At 50.0% G+C, this 24,027-nt stretch overlaps 1 protein-coding gene across 1 annotated transcript in view; it reads right to left on the bottom strand.

The window, feature by feature from the left end:
• Plekha7 (pleckstrin homology domain containing A7) overlaps positions 1–23,016 on the bottom strand; it is a 180,763-nt gene extending 157,747 nt beyond the window's left edge. Inside the window, exons 1-3 of the mRNA XM_032892837.1 lie at positions 22,465–23,016; positions 22,286–22,362; positions 22,150–22,207 (exon numbers count right to left, since the gene is read on the bottom strand). Of these exons, the coding sequence (XP_032748728.1) occupies positions 22,150–22,207; positions 22,286–22,362; positions 22,465–22,547 (218 nt within the window). The 5' untranslated portion in view covers positions 22,548–23,016. The remainder of the gene's footprint in view (positions 1–22,149; positions 22,208–22,285; positions 22,363–22,464) is intronic.
• Between the last annotated feature and the right edge of the window lie 1,011 nt (positions 23,017–24,027).

Here is a 24,027-nt window from a genome sequence, read left to right as displayed (position 1 = left end):
GGCTGCTTCCAATACCTTTTCCACAGAAGACTGAATAGAGGGGCGGAGCGGACCAGGCCTGGACAGGGGTTCCCTTATAAGTGGGTGTGGTGCAAACAGCTCAAAGCTGGAAAGCTACCTGCCCCTTTCTGGCTTTCCCATTAGTCTGAAGAATGAAGAGAATGTAAAACAGCCTCCAGGAACTTCTCTGCCTGTTTATGACTCAAGTCTGACCAGAACACTCTAGTAACTCGGATGGACGGAAGACCTCCTTTAGATGCCGGAGACGCAAGCACTGGGCGGGAAACAGAGGGGGCCTCTCCAACCCTTCGGAAGGTTCTGTGTTGAGTTCCAGTGTCTTCTCTCCTCCAGATTATTCTACCCCATGACCCCAGGCCTTTGATCCTGTGATAGCCTTTGTCCTCTTCCCTGCATGACAAGGTTTTGAAACAAAATTCACGCGTAGTAACTTTCTTGGTAAAGGCTTCCTGGTGTTCCCCTCCCCGATCCAAGCCCCAGTTTCTCCAGCCTCCATCCCTCAACTGGCCTTGGGAGCAGACTCCCTTCACCTACTGAAAAGTCGGGAGTAAACACAGTGGGGCCACTGAGGAAGGATCAAGACTGCAGACCCAGTCAGCTAGTGAGTATGAGGCCAGTCTGAGCCACACGAGACCAAGTCTACAAACAACAAAACCAAAGAATAAAAGTTATCACAACACATGTCTAGCCCTCTTGCAGGCTGTGGACCTGTGACTACTTCTCTGGGGCCTGGTCACTATAGCTTTTCTACGAGGTCATACTGCCACAGGAGGCCATGCAGAGGCTCAAAGCCAAGACTTCTGACCCTGGCTCTAGCCTAGCATGTTCCCTGCTCACAAAATCCTGCTACTGTAGGAACCTGTTAGAGATGCTCTAAATCCTCTCTTGCCTGAGGGCCCTCTAGAAGCCACACCCCACACAGGAGAGGGACACTGACACTCCGGAACTCTGACCAGAAGAGTAGCAGAAGGTGTTTACAATCTGCAGCCTCCTCCCTGAGTTTGATAAGCTCTGCTGACAGCAAACTCATACTTGGCCCTAGAAAGCCTAGGACTCAACATCTTGAGAGACAGAGACAAAGACAGACACATAGAACCAAACTATGTCCCTAGTAACCAAAAACTGTCTTCCTCTAGACAACATAAGAGAGGCCACAGGCTAGAGACTTGAGTCTCAGTCCATGGCCAGCTGTCTCTTTGATGGCACATTCCTTCCTGACCTGTACGATTCATGGAATAAAGTGTTCTTGGTACTTATGAAGTCTGTGCACTTCCTGTCTCTTACACCCTAACTGCTCGAATCACCTAGACACTAAACACACAAAACCACATCTAGTGGTCTGTGACCATCATAGGAATGTATAAGGCCCTACAACCCACTGGGTGTACACACACACACACACACACACACACACACACACACACACACACACACACACGGGATGACTGGAAGTCAGCAGAAATCTCGACAATGTTCTACGTGCCCCCCACCCCCAGACTACAGAGGCCTCTCTGGGGACTCAGTCCACCCCTCTGCTGAGTCCTGGGAGGAGGGAAGGACAGGAGGTAGTCCTCAGTAGCGAGAGGAAGTTGCTGGCCTGCAAGTGAAGGTGAGGACAGCTGGTGTTGCCAGGGGGTCAGGTTTTAACTAGGCCACACCTAGGACAGGCACACCACCCCTCTCTTTCTCTGTCCCTTCTATTTTTAAGACAGATGTGCTGCCAACCAAGGTATATGTTACCAGCTTTCTGCTTCGGAGGTCAGCCCTCACCTGCCAGGGGAAGTCTCATGTACACTGCCTACTTTCTCCAGCTCCACCCCATGGATGACAGGCACGGGCAGTCTCAGAATGACAGTCCCCTCCCACACTCTCTACATCCCTACAGTCCATGTTCCTCTAAGGTAGGCCTGGTCACACCCCTGCTAGAGCCCTTCCAGGGAGCCCACAGGATGAAGCTCCTCTAAGTGACTCACTCTGCAGCCCGCACTCTCCCACTGCCACCAGTGTGACATGCTTCCTGTGACTCTGCCCAAGTGTTATCCTCTATCACTCAAGACTCCAACAAGCCCCGCATATTTCTCAAGACCACACTGGGGGCTTGCCCAACATCCCAAGCTTTCCCTGACCCGCCCCTCTGCCAAATTACCCAGGTTCCCTTTATCAAATTACTTGCATGGTGTCTTCTAGTTTGTGACACAGCTGCGTGTGACCCTTCTAGCCCAGGCTCAGGGCTCCTTGGGCACACCGGTGGTGCTGTGAATCATTAACCTGGCATGTATGTACCAGAAGTTTCTGTGAGCACCTGTATAGCAGTAACCAACCCAGACAAAGCATCCCCCTTGAACTGACATTCTAGTGCTAATAAAGAGGCAGCACACACATAGCGCTCCTGTCCTCAAGATCCTCAGTACCCCACATTAGCCCATGTAAATCCCATCACAGTCATTATTCCTATTTCCCACATCAGGAAGCCGAGGCCCCAGATTATATAGGGATCACACCACAAGCTGAGAAGCGCCAGGGCTGGACCTCAAAAACAGAAAACCCTGCGTCAGAACCTGTGTTCCTAACCTCTGTCCAAAGCTGCTGAACTCTTCTCATCTGGATGCTCAAAGTGCCGGGGGCCTGAGCCTAACACATATCAAGGGCTCAGTGAGAATCCACCTCATGAAGAGTCCCTTAGTGACCAAGGCTGGATCAGCCCTCTGCACCACCCCAGCGGGAGACCCAAAGCTTCCCTGACTAATCAGCCCCCACACCACTCCCTCCTGGGACCCACACCTCTTACCCCGGGTCCTCGTCACACACTTCCTGACCATCATCTGAAACTGAATGAATGCCTTGATTCACCAGCTACCTAGATACCTAATACTCCCCAGAGGCACAGCAAAGGTGGATGAAGAAATGCTAAACTGAGTTCAAACCTCCCCTCTAGTTTCTCCATTATCACTGGAGCCTTTTCTTTCCCAACAGGGAAAGAAAGGCAGGGCTCAAGTGAGACACGACTTGTGCTACAAACTGTACTCAAACTGCCTCCACAAGTAGTAACAGCCACAGTCACAATTAGGATGCAGCACTGGACACTGGACATTCTCAACCCTCGTTGACCTTGACAGGACAACTGATGCTGTCGTCTAGAAGATGCTGAGCTGGCCAAACAAGACAGCAGGTGACCTCTGTCTATCAGGAGGGCTGTGGAATAGAAGCCAAGGAACCAAGCAATCTCCCACATACCTGGGACAGCACAACCACTCCAGAGGATTAAACCCCCTGTGTATACAAATAAGCCAAAAGTATTAAACGACACTGCTCCATTCTGGGAATCAATGCTCCACGTTCTTTTGTTGTTAACTTTTTTTGTTTTTTTGGTTTTTTTTTTAAAGGGTTTTTTGTTTGGTTGGTTGGTTTGGTTTACTTTAGTTTTCTTGAGATGAGGTCTTACTATGTTTTCCAGTGTGGTCTTAAACTCACAATCTTCCTCATTTGGCCTTCCAAGGATGAGATTACATGTGACCACTAGTACCCTCGGCATGTTTATTTGTTTAAATCTTGGGAAAGATACCAACATTCACCCCATTTTACAGACGCTTAATAACTCCCCCAAGCTCCACAGCCCCTGTGCTCTCTCGTGAGCTCTCTCATGACCGCAGAGCCGTGCTACCTGAAGTCAAGAGAGCCAGCTGGGTGTCAGGCTCAGTCAGGCTGAGGCCCTCAGCACACACAGAGAAAGCAGGCACTCTGCTGAGTGGTAGTCCCTGCTCTCCCACGTGAACACACACCAGGCCAGCAGACTTGCCACAGTGAAGCACACAGCACAGGGCCAGAGAACCACATGAGCTCAGACAGACAGGCAAGGAAGACTAAGGGACCCACTAGTAAGAAGAAAGTCAAGGACTTGAGCCAGGCCAGTCATGGTGGCATAGGCCTTTAAACTCAGAGGCAAAGGCTGCCAAAACTCTGAATTCAAGGCTAGCCTGGCCCCGCAGACAGTTCGAGGCCAGTCAAGTCTACATATGAGAGAAGGGAGGAGGTATGCTGGCTGGTCTCACGTCAACGTGACACTAGCCAGAGTCCTCTGAAAGGAGGGACCTCGATTGAGAAAACGCCTCCATGATCCAGCGGTAAGGCGGATCTTAATCAGTGATTGATGAGGAGAACACAGCCCACTGTGGATAGGGCCATCCCTGGGCTGGTCATCCTGGGTTCTAAAGAAAACTGGGCAAGCCATGGGGGAGCAAGCCAGTAAGCAGCAACCCTTCATGGCCTCTGCATCAGCTCCTGCTTCCAGGTTCCTGCCCTGTCCTGATTCCCTTCAGTGATGAACAGAGCTGTGTAAGTGTAAGTAGAATAAAAACCCTTTCCTTCCCTACTTGCTTTTAGGTCATGGTGTTTCACTGCAACAACAGAAATCCTAACTAAGTCAGTAGGGTTATGGGGAGGGAGGATGAATATGAATGAATGAAAATGAACCTAAGCCAGACATAGTGGCTCACACCCATAATCCCAGCACTCACTAGGCTGAAGCAGGCAGCCTGCCGTGAGTCCCAAAGCAGCCTGACCGTAGCCCCTAGACTACAGAGTAAAATCCTGCCTTTTTAAAAAAGGCCAGCATAGCTGGTTGGTGGCGGTGCCCACCTTTAATCCCAGCAGAGGCAGACGTCTGAGAGTTCCAGGCCAGCCAGGATACACGGTGACAATGAACAAACAAGATGGAGCCAGGAGGCCCATGTGTGCTACGCGAGCGTTTAGATCTTGAGTTCCATGCCCAGCACCCAGCGCCCACAGAAAAGGTTAAGCACGGTGGAACAAACCTGCAAGCCCAACATCGGGGGAGCAGAAGTAAATAGATCCCTGGATCACTAGTCAGTCAGTCCTGCCTAAGCAGCCAGTGGGCCAAGTCCAGGGAGATCCTGTTTCAAAACAGATTTATTTATTTTGTTTGAGAACATTGTAGCTATATTCAGACACACCAGAAGAGGGCATCAGATCCATTACAGATGGTTGTGAGCCACCATGTGGTTGCTGGGAATTGAACTCAGGACTTTTGAAAGAGCAGTCAGTGCTCTTGACTGCTGACCCATCTTTCTAGCCCTTTATAACTTTTTTAAAAACTTATTTACTTACTGTAACTGTCTTCAGACACACCAGAAGAGGGCATCAGATCCCATTACAGATGGTTGTGAACCACCATGTGGTTGCTGGGAAATGAACTCTGGAAGAACAGTCAATGCTCTTAACTGCTGAGCCATCTTTCCAGCCCCGTCTCATAATAAAACTGTGGATGGCTCCTAGAAACAGCACCTGAGATTGAACTCTGACTTAGACACCCAAGTGCACCCATAAGCATGTGTAACCTCCATGTCACCCACCCACACATTCATAGCTACCTATACAGACAAACACAAATGAACTTGAGGTCCTCATGCAGGACCAGGTGTTTAACCTATGAGCTGAACCCCAAAGTGGTTCCAGGCCCTGCAGATGCCAACCTCAAGCTCAGCCAGGTCTCTGCTTGAGTTACCAGAACCTGGGGATTCCCTGAGGCAGGACACTTCTGCTCCCACCCCAGGTGGCCACTGCTCCATCACCATTCCCTGGTCAGAATGAGATGTTAAGGACAGAAAAGTCACCAACTTCTCTCTGCTGAGCCCAAAGCCTTCCTCCCACGAGAAGGGTCCACAGACAAGTTGCTGAGCAGTAACCTCAGAGGGGACACCAGAAGTTGACCACAGACAGCAGGAGAGCACTACATGGCACCAGACCCTCCACTGGTAGCACACTGCTTTTTCTTTTTTCAGCTTTATTTTATTTATTTGTGTGTGTGTGTGTGTGTGTGTGTGTGTGTGTGTGTGTGTGTGTCTGTGCGCGCACGCGCGCGCACGCACCTGCACACATGGAGAGGTCAGAGTACAACTTGGTAGAGTAAGTCCTCTTACATGGGTTCCGGGGATCAACCCGATTCATTAGGCTTTCACAGCAAGCATCTTTACCCACTGGGCCATCTCATTGGCTCGTTATTTTCAAAATCCTATCTCCACTCTAGGCAGGGCTGGGGAAAGAGACTCCATCTCTAAAAACAGCCAAGGCGAAGGCCAAGGTCTAAGAAGGCTGTCTCCTCTCCCAGGCCCTACTATCCTTACAGGAACCTTCAGCTTGCCAGATATGGGAATCAGAATAAGTCAGTGAGAGGTGACCTAAGCAGCTAACAGCTTTTCTTGGCACCTGGTACTTGGCATGTGACAGGAAGAGGTCAGCATGGCCAAGACCCCAGGCCTACTTGGCCAGGCTCCGGCCCCCAGTGTAGCACAGTCTATGACCGCTACAAAGCCAGCCACCTCCCCACTCTCTCCCAGAGCCCAGGAACACATCTACGGTCCACTTGCATGTTCCAGGGAAAGGTGGCAATGCCTGCCACCAGTGTGGCTCTGCCCAGTTTACTCAACACAAGGTCCCCAAAGTTTATTTCCCCTTAGTGTTACAAAAGGCCATTCACCCTTTTAAGTGAACTTGTACAGTTTGAGTGTTTCCCTAAAACAGATCGCCCCAGCCTGTGCAGGACCATCAGGGATCTTGGGGGGAGGCAGTCAAGCAGGGAAAGAGGGACTGTGATGACACAGAGGACTGCTAGGCAGCCCTCGCTGGGCTACCTAATACATCTGCATTAATTCCTCCAACCCTTGTTCTCGTCTGTAAACAGCAGTCAGCATTTAATTAAAGAAGTCATTTCTGTTAAGTTTGGTGAGCATGTCAGTGCCAGACAAGCATACATAAAGTAAATAAGTAAAGGTGGTATTGCACACCTATAATCCCAACACCACGGAGGCAGAGGCAGGAGGATTGCCCACAAGTCCCAAGCCAGACCAATCTACAAAGGGAGCTCAAAGCCAGCCAAAGTTATGTAGTAAGACATTGTCTCAAAATAAATTAAAGAAAAAAAAAAAAAAGAAACACACAAACACTGAATGAATGAATGAATGAATGAATGAATGAATGAATGAATGAATGAGGGTTTAAGAAAACCAGTTGGCCTCTTGGGGTACCAGTCCACCCTACAGCTCACTTTAAGAATGTCTGGCTTGTTCTATGAAATGTCCAGTACCAATCACCCATGCCTCTCCCACAATACAGGGGTACATTCTGAGTTCTAACTTAAATATCTATTCCCAGAACATGAAGCTAATTACTTCTCTCTCCCCCAAAGAATTAATGTCCTCTGCGTTTCAGAACCCATCTGATGTCGAACACGGAAACACACCTACACAGTCTCGGGTGAGGACAGGTGGAAAAACCAAAGGCAGAGGCCAGCTGAGCACTCTTCAACTCTCGCTCACACCTCACAGAGGAAAAAAAAAAAGTAATTATTCAAAGCCTACATAAACGGATGTAATTTTAGGTACCACCAGTTCCATTTAAAAACGCATCCCTGGGTAGGTACAGTGATTATAGGTGTTCAGCTTCACAGCAGCCGTCTGTCTATTATTTTCCAAATCCCCAGTTCACAACGTGCTAAGAAAAATACTTTTCCAAGCACTCCCCTGGCAGGCTAGGTAAGCGTTTCTCCTCCCTTGAACCCTGACCATGGGCTCTGGTCCTTCTTCCCATCCCAGCTCACAAAGCCTTACTAACTCTCAGCTCTAAACACTCTCCTTGTAAACCAGCATTTCTGGAGAGACAGGTCAAAGGTTAAATCAGCAAACCTACATACCTATTTGGCTGAACGTTGGCCCTGAACCTGACACAGTCCACAGGGAGCTGGTGAGTTGTTTGGAGCACAGGGTCATGCCCCTAGTCCTGCCAGGATCCCCCAGGACCAGCTCAGGGATGTTGGGAGAGATAGGATATCACTTTCCCATCACTACCATTTACTGATAGGCGCACACGCACACAGTCAGCCTGGTTCTGAGTTGCAACCTTCCTGCCTCCTCCAGCACCCCAGAACGACCCTCCAGCCAGGCCTCCCCTGTCCTCAGAGTATCTCTAAGTAGTTATGGCTTCTGAGGTGTGGGCTTACCACCCTCCGGAAGGCAGAGTCCCCACTCTATGGTCACTGGTATGACCAACCAGATCCCCTCCCTATGAGACAGACTGGCAGCACAATCTGGGCAGAGGTGAGAATAGCACGGTTCTACTTCCATGGAGGAATAAGACCAGACTCCTGCTCCCAGGATTCCCTCTGAGCAAAAGTGTGGGAACTGACAGACAACTATCTGTTTTGGACAGATGAGCTTCTGTCATGAAGGACACGATGCCCATGGCCCACCATGTGTAGAGCAGAGGCATGGACCTGCAGCCAGGCTATCAGTTTTCCATCTCCAATGACACTCAGAGAAAAGGGGCGCCGCTGCTGTGCAGATGCAGGAGCTGAAGCTTCACTTTCGGCATTACCTGTGGCACCTGTGTAGGCTCCCACATCCCAAGCCCCCAGAGACTTAGAGCCACATTCTAGACTAGGGCTTTAGTTCATGCACTTCATTAAGTGTGTCTAATACAAACACCAAGGTTGCTGCCTACCCCCAACTGAACAAGATGTTCTGCCAGATAGCCCATGCAGGAACCCCAAGGAAGCCCCTCCACCAGGGTCCTGCAGAAGGCAAGGGGTGGAAAGCCCATACCAAGGCTCAGCCCAGAAAACCTGGTCATACTCTTTCTAGACAGACACAGCTACACAGAGCCTCTAAGATCAATAACCACTCTTTGGTATTTAGCACCAATCAGTGCCCAGCTTCCAATTACAGACACGTCTCAATACAAAGACAGTTCTCATCGAGGCACACTGGCAGCCTGGAGTCCCAGTATTTGGGAGATATAAATTCAAGGCTAGCCTAGACTACTAAATGAGATCCTCTTTAAACAAAAACAATGAATGAAAAGAAAAGGCAAAAGGACACAAACCCCACCTCTAGCTAGGACTCAGAAGACATCCCCAGAAACTATGCCAGCCCCTGGCCAGCAGCACAGCACCTATCCCAGCAAGGCACTTCCTTCACAGAGCTAGAAAGCAGCAATGATAAGGGTTTCTTTCTCAGCTAGAGAGCTCCTGCTGCTGTAGGTGGTCAAAGTGGCCATGACTGTCACTGCCCCACTTTCTAGGTGAGGAAACACTTGGAGACAGAGATTGAAGTGACCTGCCCAAGCAAGAGGCAGAACTGGGGTCTCAGGGGCACCAGTCTATTGCATCGTTTTGCTTTCTTTTTGAAACAGAGTTTCATGTAGCCCAGGGTGGCCTTGGTAGCTCAGGATAACCTTGAAACTCTGACCCTCCTGCCTTGACCTCTGAAGTATGAGGATTACAGATGTGTGCCACCCGTGCCAGGTTTATGCAGTGTTTGGGATCGAACCCAAGGCTTCATGGGAACTGTGCAAGCACTCTGCCAATTAAAATCAATCTCCATCCCCAGCCCAGTATCTTGTTCTACAACCACTGTAAGGCTCAGACTCAGGCACTGGGAACCCCTTAGGCAATGTCCCCATCAGCCCTCTTTCCTGAAACCAAGCTGCCAATGCAGGCCTTGATCCAGGACCCACCCAACACCTCCACTCCTCACACAGATGCCATGACCCACACCACCTGCTCCCCTGCTCCCCTGCAGGTGAGCAATGCCCTTCTCCACAGCTGCCTGCCTTCTTCAATCTTTCCCTGGAGGTCCCCAGATCCATTCTCTCAGAGCCCCGCCCCCAATGCCCAGACTGAAACTGGCCAGGGTCCTCTCTGCTCGTGCACTGGACACTGGAAGTAGGGATAGTGGCCTCTGTCTCTGTCCACAGGGCCCAATGTGAAGGCCCTTCAGCTTCACACCTGGTAACTGAATGGATGAGTCCTTCACCCACACCAAGCAGCGTCTGGTTAATTCTCTAATGAGCCACTCAACCCTACACAGCCCATGGGCTCCAGCTATGAGCTATGGTCAGCTCAGGTTACAAGCGGGGATGACACAAATATGCCTTTGTCTGGCCCTGGCCCATAGGAAGGCCAAGCAGCAATACCCTGGGCACAGGATGAAATGGGCCTCTGCCCTTACGACATTCCCCTGTGGTTCTGGGGAGGCACAGGAGAGTGCGTGCCAGCTCCAGGCTGTCAGGCCCAGATAGGAAATTCAGTAGAGCTGGCTGGGATGTAGACATGTTCTCAGGCAGGCCCTAAAAGACGGCCTGGCTCTTTAAGCAGACTTAAGAGGCTCATCAGTCCCTAAGCTGGGTCAGTTGACATCTGGGGAGGAGGGAAAAGGAGAAGTGGAAAAGATTAACGAGGGGGTGATACTCCAAACGAGGAGACCCACCCCTCCAGGACACCAGGGCCCTGCTCGCCACCCCCACCTGCCGAGAACCATAGCTCCACTCACTTTTCCCTCCTCCGGGTCTTGGTGAGGGAGGTCCAAGATGCTGCAGCTTTGGTGTCCTCCAGGATGGTACAGAGGAATGGTGGGCGGAGCCAGGGTAGAAATAGCACCAAAGAACTCAGGTTCGAGTCCCACCTGAGGTTCTGGTTTCAGGAAGATCTTTAGCTCTCCCCTGACCCCCAACTCCTGCCTCAAACGCCCAAGTTGTACAAATGACAATCAGAATGTGTGCCCTAGAAGGAACATGTTTGACTACAGTGTCAGCTGTTGCTCTACACCAGACAACTTGTCTATTTTCCAGTGTCCACAGCTGATGCCAGGGCTGCCTGGTTCCGGGCAGCATTTCATACAGCCTCTAAGTTTCCAGAAAGAAAACAGACCCCAGCCCTTCCCACCATCCTGGGCTCTCACGGCTAGTCTCCTGCGGCCTAGGCAAGTACCTGTGACTTCAGGCAGCCTGGCCCTGGATAGACAGTTTGAGTATTTCCCTTAAAAAGATGGCCCCAGCGTGTGCAGGACCATCAGGGATATTGAAGGAGGCAGCCAAGCAGGGAAACGGGGCTGTGATAACACAGAGGACTGCTAGGCAGCCCTCGCTGGGTTACCTACCACACATGCATTTTTTTATTTTTATTTTTTATTTATTTATTTATTTATTTATTTATTTATTTTGGAGCTGAGGACTGAACCCAGGGCCTTGCGCTTGCTAGGCAAGCACTCTACCACTGAGCTAAATCCCCAACCCCACCACACATGCATTAATTCCTCGCTCCCCCCCCAACACCCCTCCCACCCTCGAGTCTGTAAACAGCAGTCAGCATATGATAATTAAAGGAGCCATTTCTTTCTTTTTTTTTTTTTTTTTTTTTTTTTTTTTCGAGCTGGGGACCTAACCCAGGAATCCCCAACCCAAAAGGAGCCATTTCTATTTGGTACACCCGTCAGTGCCAGACTGTGAAGATAAACTGCTGAGGGGTTTCTTTTCCTGCTTTTGTTTGTTTGTTTGTTTTGTTTTGAGACAGGGTTTTGCTATATAGCCCAGGCTGGCCTTGAACTCAATATGTAGGCCAGCCTAGCGAAAACTCACAGCATCAAGTGTTCTTGCTTCAGCTTCCTGTGCATTCCAGGCATTCACCACAACGTCGGTCGTAATGAACACTTTACCTGACATCTCTGTAAATGTGTGTAAAAGCTGCCAAGAGTAAAGGAGCTAGAAAGATGCTCAGAGGTGGGACGGCGGACGGACAAAAAAAAAAAAAAAAAAAAAAAAGATGCTCAGAGGTTAAGAGTACCTGTTCCTTTAGAGGACCTAGGTTCAATTCCCAGCACCCCAACCACCTGTAACTCCAGTTCCAGGGGATCCAACACCCCCTCTTCTGACCTCTGCAGGTACCAGGTATGCATGTGGTACACACATATACACCAAGGAAAAATACTCATACATATAAATAAATAAATATATGGAACTTTTTTTTTTCAAGACAGGGTTTCTCTGTCTAGTTCCAGATGTCCTGGAACTTGCTCTATAGACCAGGCTGGCCTTGAACTCAAAGACCTGCCCAGCTCTGCCTCCTGAGCGCTGAGATTAAAAGGAATGTGCCACCATGCCCAGCTAAAAAAAATTTATTTTTAAGTTGCAAAAGTAAGAACAGTGAAAAATGTCCCCAAGTATCCATCATCCAGCCACTGTTAACACGGTGTCCCATGGTGTCATCCTCTCCTCCCTCTTACTCCCCCGACAAATACACAGTTCCCAGCCTCATAACCACCAGAGCAAACATTTCAGTGTGCATTTTCCAGAACTAAGGACATATTGTTAGTACTAAATGGCTTTCCGTTTTTATTGGTTCAAATTAATTTGAGTTGAGTTCTACAGTTGACAAGCTACTAACTTAGGCAAACCAGTATCAGGGACACCAGAGTTGCCCTGGAGCAGCGAATGCAATCGGGGCTCAGACCCTCGCCCCAGCTCTGAGCTGTGGGAATGGAGCTCATGTTCGTTGGCATTTACTCTGCACTAGACATGTCCCGGGCCTTTCCCATCATGTGATCCATTTAATCCTCCAACTAACAACACTGAACCTTTGGGGAAGTAAGCTTAAAGACAGTCAGCCACAGACCAAGGTCAGAGAGCAACCAGTGCCCGGCTGGGATTAGCATCCAGGTGGTAAGGCTGCCTCTCCCCACAGATGTCAACCACATCTCACACATGTACACTGTCTACAGGATGCAGGGCCTGGCCCTGCTTTGGGCTTCCAGAAAAACCAACTCTGCTTCCCGGTGGCAGGTGGTCAGAGAAGCCAAGCAGTCTCAGTCCAGCAAAAGATGACAGCCCAAGCCTGGCAGGGTGGTACGTGCTTTTGATCCTAGCACTCAAGTGGCAGAGGCAGGGAACTTTGAGTTAAAGACCAGCCTGGTCTATATAGAGATTTTGAAGCCAACCATAGCTATATAGGAAGACTCCATCAAAGCGGAGTTGGGGGTGCAAGAGAGGAAGATAACCTGAGGCCACAGCAGCTGCCGGTGTGGCTTTCCTCCAGGCACTAGACCTGTTTTGGGGACTAAGACCCCGAAAGACCAGAAAGCCAATGATGGGTCTCCCCATAGACTCCCACTACACACTCTCCATCTTCCCCACGTGCACAGCACTGAGCATATGCTTGGTGGAGAGTGTGAGACTTGCACAGGTCCACCGAGACAGACACAAGCCCAGGTGGCAGTGAAGAGAAGCTGGCACCTCCTGGGGCAGATACTTTGATTTGGTAGATCTGGTGCAGCTTACCAACACAGGGATCCCAAGGTAGGCAGGCAGAGGAGAGGAGAAATCAACTCTAAGTCCACAGAAGCCAGGTGTGCTGGTGAGGGCCTGTGATTCCAGCACTTGGAGACAGAGGCAGGAGGATGAGGAGTGGGGCCAGCCTGGGTCTCACAGGAAGACTGCTGTTTCTATAGCTAAGGGCTGGGGATGTCATTCGGTGGTAACGTTTGCCCAGCAGGCCCAAAACCCTGGGTTCCACCCCAGCACAGCAAAACTGACATCTGCATGAATGACATTTTCTACACACAGGTCTCCCTGGAAAGCAGACCTTCCTTTTCCTTCTGTCATTAAGCCTACAGTCCCCATGTCTGAGAAGCCCAAGCTAGGCTGACAATACCTCCAGGTCTCTCCCTTGAGCCCCGAGAACGCTGAGCTAATAGGTAACTGTAGAAAAATCACTTTAACCCGCGAGCCAAAGTTCTACAGCCAAAAAAATAATAAGAGTTGAACCAGATAATGTTCAAGAAACACTCCGCAGACAATAAAAACATTCATTGAAAATGCTTCCCCTACCCAGAAATCAAAAAGCAAATGTTTTGACAGCCATGTGACGAGAGGAAAACAACACCGTATTCCTCTAGGTTCTTCCCTCTGCCAATATTTACTCACAACACCATGCCAGTCTGAGATGCTGACTCCTTATGCTGAGCTGGAGTGGGCACCACAGTCTGTCACCCATTCCACATCCTAGCCTGCCTTGCCAGCTGCCCACCCCACCTCCCTCAAAAGAATCACTGTGACTTGCACCCAGAGCCTTGCACGTGCAATGCAAAGGCCCTAACCTTGGGCTGGATGGAACCCTGTCTTAGAGGGTTTTACTCCTGTGAACAGACACCATGACCAAGGCAACTCTTATAAAGGACAACATTTCATTGGGACTGGCTTACAGGTTCAGAGGTTCAATCCAGTACTATCAAGTCGGGAACATAGCAGCACGGAGGCAGGCCTGGCAGGAAGTGCTATGAATTCTACATCTTCATCTAAAGGCTGCTAGCAGAATACTGATTGGCAGACAGCAAAGAGTAGGTTCATAAAGACCACACCCACGGTGACACACCTGCTCCAACAGGGCCACACCTCCAAATAGTGCCACTCTCTGACAAACCCCTAATCTCTTTCTCTTTCTACTTTTACGTTTGAATCAAAGTCTCACTAAGTTGTACAGGCTGGCTTTGAACTCATTCACTCTGTAGCCCTGGAAGACCTGGGATTAATAGTCCCCCTGCTGCCTGCTCACAGTCTTCCTCCACTAGGAAGTGCCAAACATATCCTCTTAATATGTGAAGAAGATAGAAATCTTCTCAGAGGGGCAGAAGCATGTTTTCCTTTTGCTGTGCTGGGAATGGAACCCAGGCTTCCTTGGCATGCCAAGCAAGCATTCTTCCTCTGAGTTCCTTCTCCTAGCACCAAGTCCCCAGCGGTTACCACTGCAGAGGAAACTCGGACCGAACCCAGGGCCTTGTAGCGCTCTACCACTGAGCTAAATCCCCAACCCCACCTACCCTCCTCTTAACACACAGACCTACCTACCTTGGGAGCAACTGGCTCCCCTGCGGTCAAGAGCCTTGAGCAGCTTCCATCCTTTTACTTAGAGGTTTTCCCAAGTGTTTGGAGGGCCTGTTTAGAGAGCGTGATACAAACCACAGCTCTAAGTCTTTCCTCCAGCTTCCCACAAAACCCTCACTGTTAGCATTTTCCCATGGACCCAGTGCTAAATCCGTGATCCGGCTTTCCCCCTTGATAAAGCCACCAGGAAGTACTAGGTAAAGTGTGAGATTATATCCAAACCAGCCAAGCCGGAGAGCCTGCTTGCTCTTCAACAAGGAGACTTTAGGATTTCCACTTTAAATACCTGTAAGCCATTAGCACCCAGAATTCAATGTAAGGCTGTCAATTTCTGGTTTGAAACAAAAGTTCTGCAAGTGCTATGTCCAAGTTCTAATAGTTTTTCTAAAGGGCCGTCCAGCTAATAGTGACTTCCCCCTTAACATCTGTCACTTCTGATTCTTCACTGCATCTTTAAAAAAAGATCTCGAAAAGTCGAGGCTGTTTTACGTAAAGGGTACATCCTAAACACTGGGTGTCTCTGAAGGAGACTAGAAGCCGTGGCTCTCAGCAGCCCAGCTCTCCCTGCTTCTCCCAGCCTCCTATGTCCCACTTGGCCTGCCCGTGCCTCACCCTGTCCTGAGTGCCCTGAGCCTGCACACTCCTATACCGTATTTTACAGTGGTACATGGGGCTGATGAATCATTCGGCATGAGAGGTGAATGACCTGATATTGACATTTAAATAAACGATTATATTTGATATAGAGTGAGCTCCAAAACATATATAACATACGCTTACATTTTCTCTTTACCTAAAATGATATTAAACAAACCAGAGAATCATGATGCATGCCTTTAATCCCAGCACTGGGGAGGCAAAGATGGCCAGACCTCTGTGAGTTTGAGGCCTTCCTGACCCACATAGCAAATTCCAGGCTATCATGGGCTACACAGTGAGACTCTTTCTCAAAAGAAAAAAAAAAAAAAAAAAAGACTTGAAATAGCAAATTTTTAAAACCATGACAAGTCTAGGGGAGGAAAAAAACTGCAAAAGGAACAAGTTTTATATTGTAGGTTTGTAGATTTGTCTCCTTTAGCTTGGCAAAAAAGCTCATGTAACCCAGGCTAGCTTCTTACAATTCAATCTATTTCTGAAGATGGCCTTGAACTCTTGGATCCTCCTGCGTCCACTTCCAGAAAGCTGGAATTGCTGGCTGAATACACTGGCTTACACTGCAGCCTTGTTTTGTTATTGGGTTTTGGAGACAGAGACTCCAAAAGCCAGAGTCTCACCAAGGAGCACTGGGAATGACCTTGAACTCTTGATGGCCTTGCCTCCTCCCACAAGCTAAGATCACTGTGCCACCACACCCATTTTACTACAGTACTTCCAATGGCAGCCCTCCCCTTTCAGTAGGTGCCTTCCATTTTCATTTTGCACTGGGAACCTCAAAGCTATGCTACTGGCTCTGCCCCTCGGATGTTTTCAGGCCACAGTGCAGGGGGAACAGCAGAAAAACAACTTCACTCCAAGTCTTCAGTATATCTTTCCCAGGTCCTACTGCCTAGGGAATGGCACCTACACAACACCACCCCACAAATCCGCAAAGCTAAGGTTGGAGGACTTGAAGCTAAGTGGCACTTTGTGTGACCAGTTGGTCCCCGTCAGGACCTTGGAGCAAAGTCAGAAGATGCGAAAGCCTTGAAGCCAGGGAAAGAGGGGGGGTCTAGACCAATTGCCAACAGATGAGAAAATCCCAGATGCAAATGGCTGAGCTCATGAGACCAAGGAGCCAGAAAAGGCTGCCTGAGCCTCTACTGGCCAGGTTCCTACTTTGAATGTTGCCGTTGCCAATGAATGACTATCTCCAAGAAGCCTAGGTCCAAACACCAGCCCCAACAGGCCCACTCCTGGCTTCCCCGCATCTGTCCCACAAACAAGTCTCCTCTTCGGCCAGGAATTTATAAAGATTGGACTATTAAATGAATGTCCAAGGTTTCTTGGGGACACAGTCTCTTCCATAAATACTGGCAGAAGCTGGACCAGGACTCGGCTGTGTGCCAAAGCCTAGAAACAGTGAACAGGTCTGCCCTCAAGGAGCAGCCTTGGAGCAGGGTGTGGTGTGCCAACACCCCACTCCACATACATTCACACCACCAAGCACGCAGGTGACTGTGGCTGGAGGATCATTCACCAAGCAGCTCTAGAGCTGAACAATGTATGGCTCAGACCTGTAAATCCCAACTACTTGGACGCTAAGGCAAGACAATTGCAAGTTCAGGGCTGCCCTCAGCAGCTCAGTGAGAGTCTGTCTCCAAATGAAAATTAAACAGTCTGGGGGCATAGCTTCCTGACAGAAGACCTAGGTTCAGTCCATGAGGCTCTATTCAACACAAAACAAAAGGCTAGGTAGAGTGATACATGCCTTTAATCCTGAGAAATCCTCAGGAAAGCTGAGGAAGAAGGACTGTTAAGTGTTCCAGGCAACTAGGCTACAGAGTGAGACCCTGTGTTTAAGTAAATAAATCAGACAACAGCTATGAATAGCAATAGTTCCTGGTATTTTCCCCCCAAACTCAAAAAGATTAAGTTAGCACCATGTGGTGGAGGTGCTTACCTGTGAGACCAGCCTTTGGGGAGCTAGAAAACACAAAGCTAGCCTGGGCTAAACTGCAAGACCCAGTCTTAAACAAAGAAACAAAAGGCCCAGGCTTGGTGGTGCACACCTTTAATCCCAGCACTCAGGAGGCAGAAGCAGGTGGACTCTGTGACTTGAAGGTCAATCAGGGCTACACATGGAGATAAGACTCTGTCTCATAAAAAAAAAAGTTATATAATTGCTACTATCTTATTCTCATTGTTGGTATGATAACACTATCATAACTACTATGATATTTACTATCCAGTCAGGAGACCCATGGAAAAATGAAAACATTTCAGAATGCAATACTTTCTCTTAAAGGCGAATCTGCACCACCTCGCCTGTACTTTCGAGAACCATGAAGACAAAATGTAGCCAAAAGTGCAGAAATAAATGAAAATACACACTTCATAGTTGAGGGTCTTCTTCAAGAAACAGACTTTAAAGTCTCCAGTAAATAGGACGCAGTTGCACATACCTGTGATCCCAACCCTCAGGAGATGGAGACAGGAGAATCTTAAATTCAAGACCAGTCTAAGGATCACAGGAAGATCTTGTCACAGAAAACTAAAGGCTTAGGGGTGACACATAATCAAATGTAATAACTTTAAAAAAAAAATAAAAGAACACAAACTCTTTAGTAAACAGAGATGTAAAACTTCATGGGGGGTGTGGCAAAGAGGAAACTAATTGGGCTGGAGAGATGGCTCAGTGGTTAGAGCACTGACTGCTCTTCTAGAGGTCCTGAGTTCAATTCCCAGCAACGACATGGTGGCTCACAACCATCTGTAATGAGATCTGGTGCCCTCTTCTGGTGTGTGTGAAGACAGCTACAGGGTACTTATATATAATAAATGAATAAATCTTTTAAAAGAGAGGGGAAACTAGTCCCAAATCTGGAGGCCTCTTCAGAAATTATCATGTAGAAAACACAACTGGATTCCAGCCTACTGGCACCAGCAGCCTTTGAGAGTAAGGGCCACCGTCAATGTTGCTATGGGTAGTCATTTCCGGAAAGTGTGGGAAGATTCAGAAGGGGGAGTGGTGGGAGCAGGGACGGAATAATCGAAGAAGAGTCGCAACAGGGATAAAATCCCGGTGCTGAGACAACAGCCTAGAGGCTTCCAGCCTGCACAAATCCAAGCTCAAGGCTGCGCCACTACTGCAAACACTCACAACCTCTTCTCAGTGTCCCAACAAGTGACCTTACACATGCTGGCATCCTTCTTCTCATCTCCACAGAAACTCTGCTCCAATAACTGCCACTTTCATTCCTACATCTATTTCTCCCTCCTCCCCACCCCCGGAACAAAAGCCGTTGTTGCACCATCTTTCCTGAAAAGAGCAAACCCCTTTATGGTGGTTTGAACAGCTATGGCCCCCACAGACTCGTGCTTGAATGCTTGGCCCACAGGGAGTGGCTCTGTAGGAGATGTGGCCTGGTTGGAAGAAGTGTATCGCTCTGTTGTCAGGCTTTGAGGGCTCCTATGCTCAAGCTTTGCCCAGTGTGGAATTCCAGTCTCCTCCTGGCTGCCTTGGGATCAAGATGGAATCTCTAGCTCCATCTCCAGCTGTGCTGGTCTACATGTTGCTTCCTACCATGAGGAGGATGGACTGAACCTCTGAAACTGTAAGCCAGTCCCGATTAATGTTTATATGAGTTGCCTTGGCCATGGGGTCTCCTCACAGCAACAAACCCCTAAGACACCCTCCCTCTACCCACACAACCTCCAGCCAATGCCTGGACTCTTCTTTGCAACAAACCTTCCAGGAAGAAGTGCTGCCCTTCCTGGACTTGTCTCTTACCCACATCACCTGCCATTCTGGAGGTCCCTGTGACCTCTTCTCACCTTGTGGCTCCTCTTAAGTGTGCCTTTCCCAAGTTCGGCCATTGCCCGCCCCGAGGCTTAGAGCATTGTTCTGCTTAGCTTCTGGACACAAACTAGAGTAGCCCTTGGATGAGGGAACCTCAACTGAAGACTGGCCTCTAGTGGGCATGTCTCTGGGCAATTGTCTTGATTGATGATGGTTGTGGGAGGGTCCGGCCTACTGTGGCCCACAGTATCCTATACGTGTAAGCATAAATCAGGCAGCCTGGCAAGCCAGAGTGAGCCAATAAGCAGCCTTCCTCCAGTTTCTGCTTCAGTTCCTGCTCTGACTTCCTTCACTGATGAACTGTGACCGGAAGTATAAACTAAGATAACAAAAACCCTTATTTTCCCTAATTTCCCTCACTATGCTTTTGCTCATGGTGCTCATGAACAGAGAGCACACCAGGACAGACATTTGGCCCACACTTGTCCTCGATGACATCATCTATGCCCTATGACATCACGTAGTTATCCTCAAAAGGGTCTCTGCGAGCCTCTCTCCCTCTCAACCGCAAGCTTTAGATTCATATATCTGTATCAGTCGTTCTCAACCCTCCTAATGCTGTGACCCTTTTATATAGCTCCTCATGTTGTGGTGACCCCCAACCACAAAATTGTCTTTGCTGCTACTTAATAACTGTAACTTTGCTGTTATGAATCATAATGTAGGGGTTGGGGATTTAGCTCAGTGGTAGAGCGCTTGCCCAGCAAGCGCAAGGCCCTGTTCGGTCCCCAGCTCTAAGAAAAAAAAAAAAAAGATACAGATGAATCATAATGTAAATATCTGTGTTTTCCAATGATTCTAGTCAACCCCTGAAAAGGGATTATTTGTGAATCAGGGGAGAATTACTGAACTACATGATATATTCACATCTTATATGTAACAGAGTAAAATAAGATTTTTTTAAACACCTATTCAAGCCTATATCTCCCTCAGCCTTCCCATCTCAAACATATGGGCACCACCCACCCACTCAGGAACTCCCACCTCTAGGAGTCAACAGTGTGTGTTTGTGCATACATGCATGCAGCACGTGTACTTGTATGTATTCCTGTGTGTACAAGTACACACGTATATGTGTGCCTGTAAATATAAAATCCAGGAGCCAGCCCAACCTCACGTGTTGTTTCTCAAATATCCACTTATTTTTGAAACTATCTCTTCCTGGGAAGTGGGGCTTGCAGCTTAGGCTAGGATGACCAGCAGCAGGCCCCAGATTCTCCTGTCTCCACCTCCCCAGTGACAGCTACAAGTGCACGTTACCACGCCTGGGTTTTTAGGAGCTCTAACGTGAGTCCTCGTGCTTGCATGACAAGCGCTTTATGGACTGTGCATCTCCCCAGTCCCCTAGGAGTCATCTTTGTTCTTTCTCTCGGGCAGCATCCAAAGCACAGCCTGAATCTGACTACCTTTCTCCATCTCTGTGCTTCACCCTCCACTAACGGTCTGCTCTGGACCACAGCCACAGCCTCCTGCTGTCCACCCAAACCCCATTCTCCCTAACGGGAGAATACCCAAAGCATACCAAGTCACTTTAAACCGTCTGCATCCTCCCTGGTCTCCGAACAGAGTTCAGGCGCTCTTTACCCTGGTCCAATTTCAGCATTTACCTCCCTTTAATGCCATTCTCTCCCTAGGTCACCATCTTCAAGCCACTCATTGAACTGGAAGGGGTCTGTACCTTAAACATTTTTTTTTTCTGAAAAGTCTTGCCCCTACTGGCACCACAGCAGGGGTCCTTCTTGACATTCAAATTCCAAATGTCACCTGCTCAGAAAAAAGTCCTCAGGACCTACCAATCCAACCAGCCATCCAATCACTCCAAGTCACATCCCCTCGTGTTAATTTTCCGCACAGCAGCCACCGTTACCTGCCATTATTATTTGCTCACTCTTTGTTCCCTTTCCTCCCGCGGATTACAAATCGACGAACAAGAACAGTGAGCACCTCCCTTCCACACACCTCATCCATCAGCAGTCACTATTCAAGAGTCCCAAGTGATAAAGGAGGCTCGGGACTTTCTCCACACCTTCTGATCCAGATCTAAACATTGTTTCCAAGTTGGTGAAGAAATTAATTCTGAATCACGGTCCCCCACAGTACACCGAGTGCCAGTCAAACCATCGGCCGCCAGACCTTTGGCTAGTTCATTCATTCCATAAACAAACATTTACAGAGCTGCTACTCTATGCCAGGCACTGACTGGGGCAAACGATCAAAGGCAAGTTCTGACTCCCAGGACCCACAGAGGGGAGGAACGCTGCAACACAGGCACCTTCCCCGAGTGGGAAAAGGGAAGATTGTACACGTGTCCCCTTACAGCTTCGAGATCAGATCCACGCGGCCCAACAGACCCAGAATAACTGTTGGGACAGTGCCCAGAGGTTCAGGCGGCTAAGCTCCCGTTCTACTAGCCCAGGCAGAGCCGACCGTCCGCGTTCCTCTGCGTTCGGCGCCCGCCGAAGACTCGCGGGTAGAGTTCCAAGAATATCATTGGCTGACCGGGAGCCCCACCCCCATCCCATCCCTGAGAAGCAAGGATGCAGCGGCCCGGGTCGCGCTCCAACTCTCCACAGCCAGCCCAGCCAGCGCGGCTACACTAGCGTCGGGGCTCCCTCCCCCTCCCCCACGCCCAAGCCCTCAGGCCACACTCCTGACCCACGCGAGCCTTACTCCCTGACACCGGCCACTGTGCCCAGCGCATGTCCCCGGGGTAGGCGTGTCCCGGGAGCCGTGGAGTTTGCTGGCTCGGCCGCGGGCGGGCGGGACCTGGTCAGGCCCCCTGCGGCGCTGCGAACCCTGGTACGAAGCGGTCCCCGGAGCCCGCCACCTTCAGACGTACAAACCCCAAGCGCCGAGCCCGCCAAGGTTGCGGGAGAGCAAGCGAGGTGCGGCGGTGGTGCGGGCTCACTTACTCTATGAAGAAACTGGCGCCCTCCTCCGTGAAGCCCTCCTCCCAGCCGCGCGGCAAGTCTGCGGGAAGGCGAGAAAAGTTGGTCAAACTCGCACAGCCGTGGCGCCCCCCGCACCCTCTACCGACCGGGCGCTTACCTGAGCGGATCATGTGACCGGAGTTGACCGGTTCTCCCGTACGCGGGTGCAGCCAGGTCGTGCAGCGGAGCTGGTCACTACGGGAGAGGTGCACCTGTTAGCGCCGCCGCCCCACACGCCCGCCCGCGGACCCAGCCCCAGCACACGACCCCGCCCGGGTGCCGCCGCCTCTCACGCACTTGATGAAGAAGACGCGGCCGTCCCGACAGACGCCGTAGGACCAGTGCTCAGGTAGGGTGTCCCGCCCGACCGCAGCCGCCATGTTCGCCCAGCGCCTGAGCCCCGGACCGGGGGAGGGGGGGATGGGTAAAGGGGCGGGGTAAGGGGCGGGGCGAGGAGATAGGGGTGCAAGATGTTGGACAGAGTGAGTGGGAGGGACAAGAAACGGGGAGCTGGAGTAACAAGGAGTTGGAACAAGGAGTTGACTAGGGATAGGGAGGAGAGGACTAGATCTGAGGAGGAATAGGGAGAAGGGTACATTGGAAGAAATGAGGGGGAGAGGCAAGGAAGGAGTGGGAAGGGGCTGAGACACGAGGGACTTGGACCGATCCTTCTGGGTTCCCCTGTGCTGGGTGAAGCGTGGGCTCCCAGCCTTGGTGACTCGTGGTTCGAGGTCACGGCCGGTGCCTCCAAAGTTCACTGGAGGAGGGCTGGCCCGAGCGGGGCACAGGGCCGCGCAGCCTTTGTCCCCGAGACTCGCAGGCGGTGAACAGACTACACCCCCCCCCAGCCCCCGACACACACCCTTGCTCCAGGAAAACCGGCCGACCTGCACACCGCAGCTTCTCCTCCCCCCCACCCCGGAAGTATGCTTCTGTCTTAGACTAGGAACACCAAACAGGTTTCTGCTGGATTCCAGAGCAGTCTCCAAGACTTCTGTAAAAGAAAAACTAGCTTGTGATTCCAGCCCTGGGGAGACTGAAGCTGGAGGATTGCTGCGAGCTGGAAGACAGACAGAACTACTTAAGAGAATTACAGGACAGTGCAGGTTACTACGAGACCCTGTCTCAAAAAACAAAAGGTAGGGGCTGGAGAGATGGCTCAGCAGTTAAGAGCACTGAGTGCTCTTCCAGAGCCCTGAGTTCAATTCCCAGCAACCACATGGTGACTCACAACCATTTGTAATAGGGTCTGATGCCCTCTCCTGGTGTGTCTGAAGAGAGCAATAGTATACTCACATATATTAAATAAACCTTTAAATTTAAAAAAAGAATGCCCCCCACACCTGAAGCTGCAGCGATCACAAACCTTCAGTTCTGACAACTGACAAAAAAAGAGGCGCTGGGTCTGGATTTCCCTGCTCTCATTTAAAGGAAGAGCTGTCAACCCGAATTCTTGGGGAGCTCTCCTGAGTCCCCAGAGTAAAGGAGACCCTTAACTCACTCGTTTGCTCCTAATTGACATTTATGTGTCTACTCTCTTGTGTCAGTTGGACAAGAGAAGGAGCCTTGATCTGCCCCCAAAATACCAGGACCTGGGCACCGGAACAATTCTACCTCATCCTTTCAGCAACATCTCAATGGAAGAATGGGAAACACTCCTCACTCTGCAAGTGGGTGGAGCCGGAGCCGGAGCCGGAAGCTAGGTGCTGGGCAAGGGTCAGGCCAGCCTTGCAGAGACACAACTGCAGGTCTGAGGAGGCTCACTTGAGGGTGCAGCTGTCTGCACTGGGCACTAGAATTAGAGATCAGGAGTAGGATGGACCCTGAAGGGGGCGCAGTGGAGCTCTGTCAGTGTTTCTT

The sequence above is a fragment of the Rattus rattus genome, chromosome 2 (assembly GCF_011064425.1).
Source record: "Rattus rattus isolate New Zealand chromosome 2, Rrattus_CSIRO_v1, whole genome shotgun sequence".
Taxonomy (NCBI): Eukaryota; Metazoa; Chordata; class Mammalia; order Rodentia; family Muridae; genus Rattus; species Rattus rattus.
This window is presented reverse-complemented; position numbering and strand designations above follow the sequence as displayed.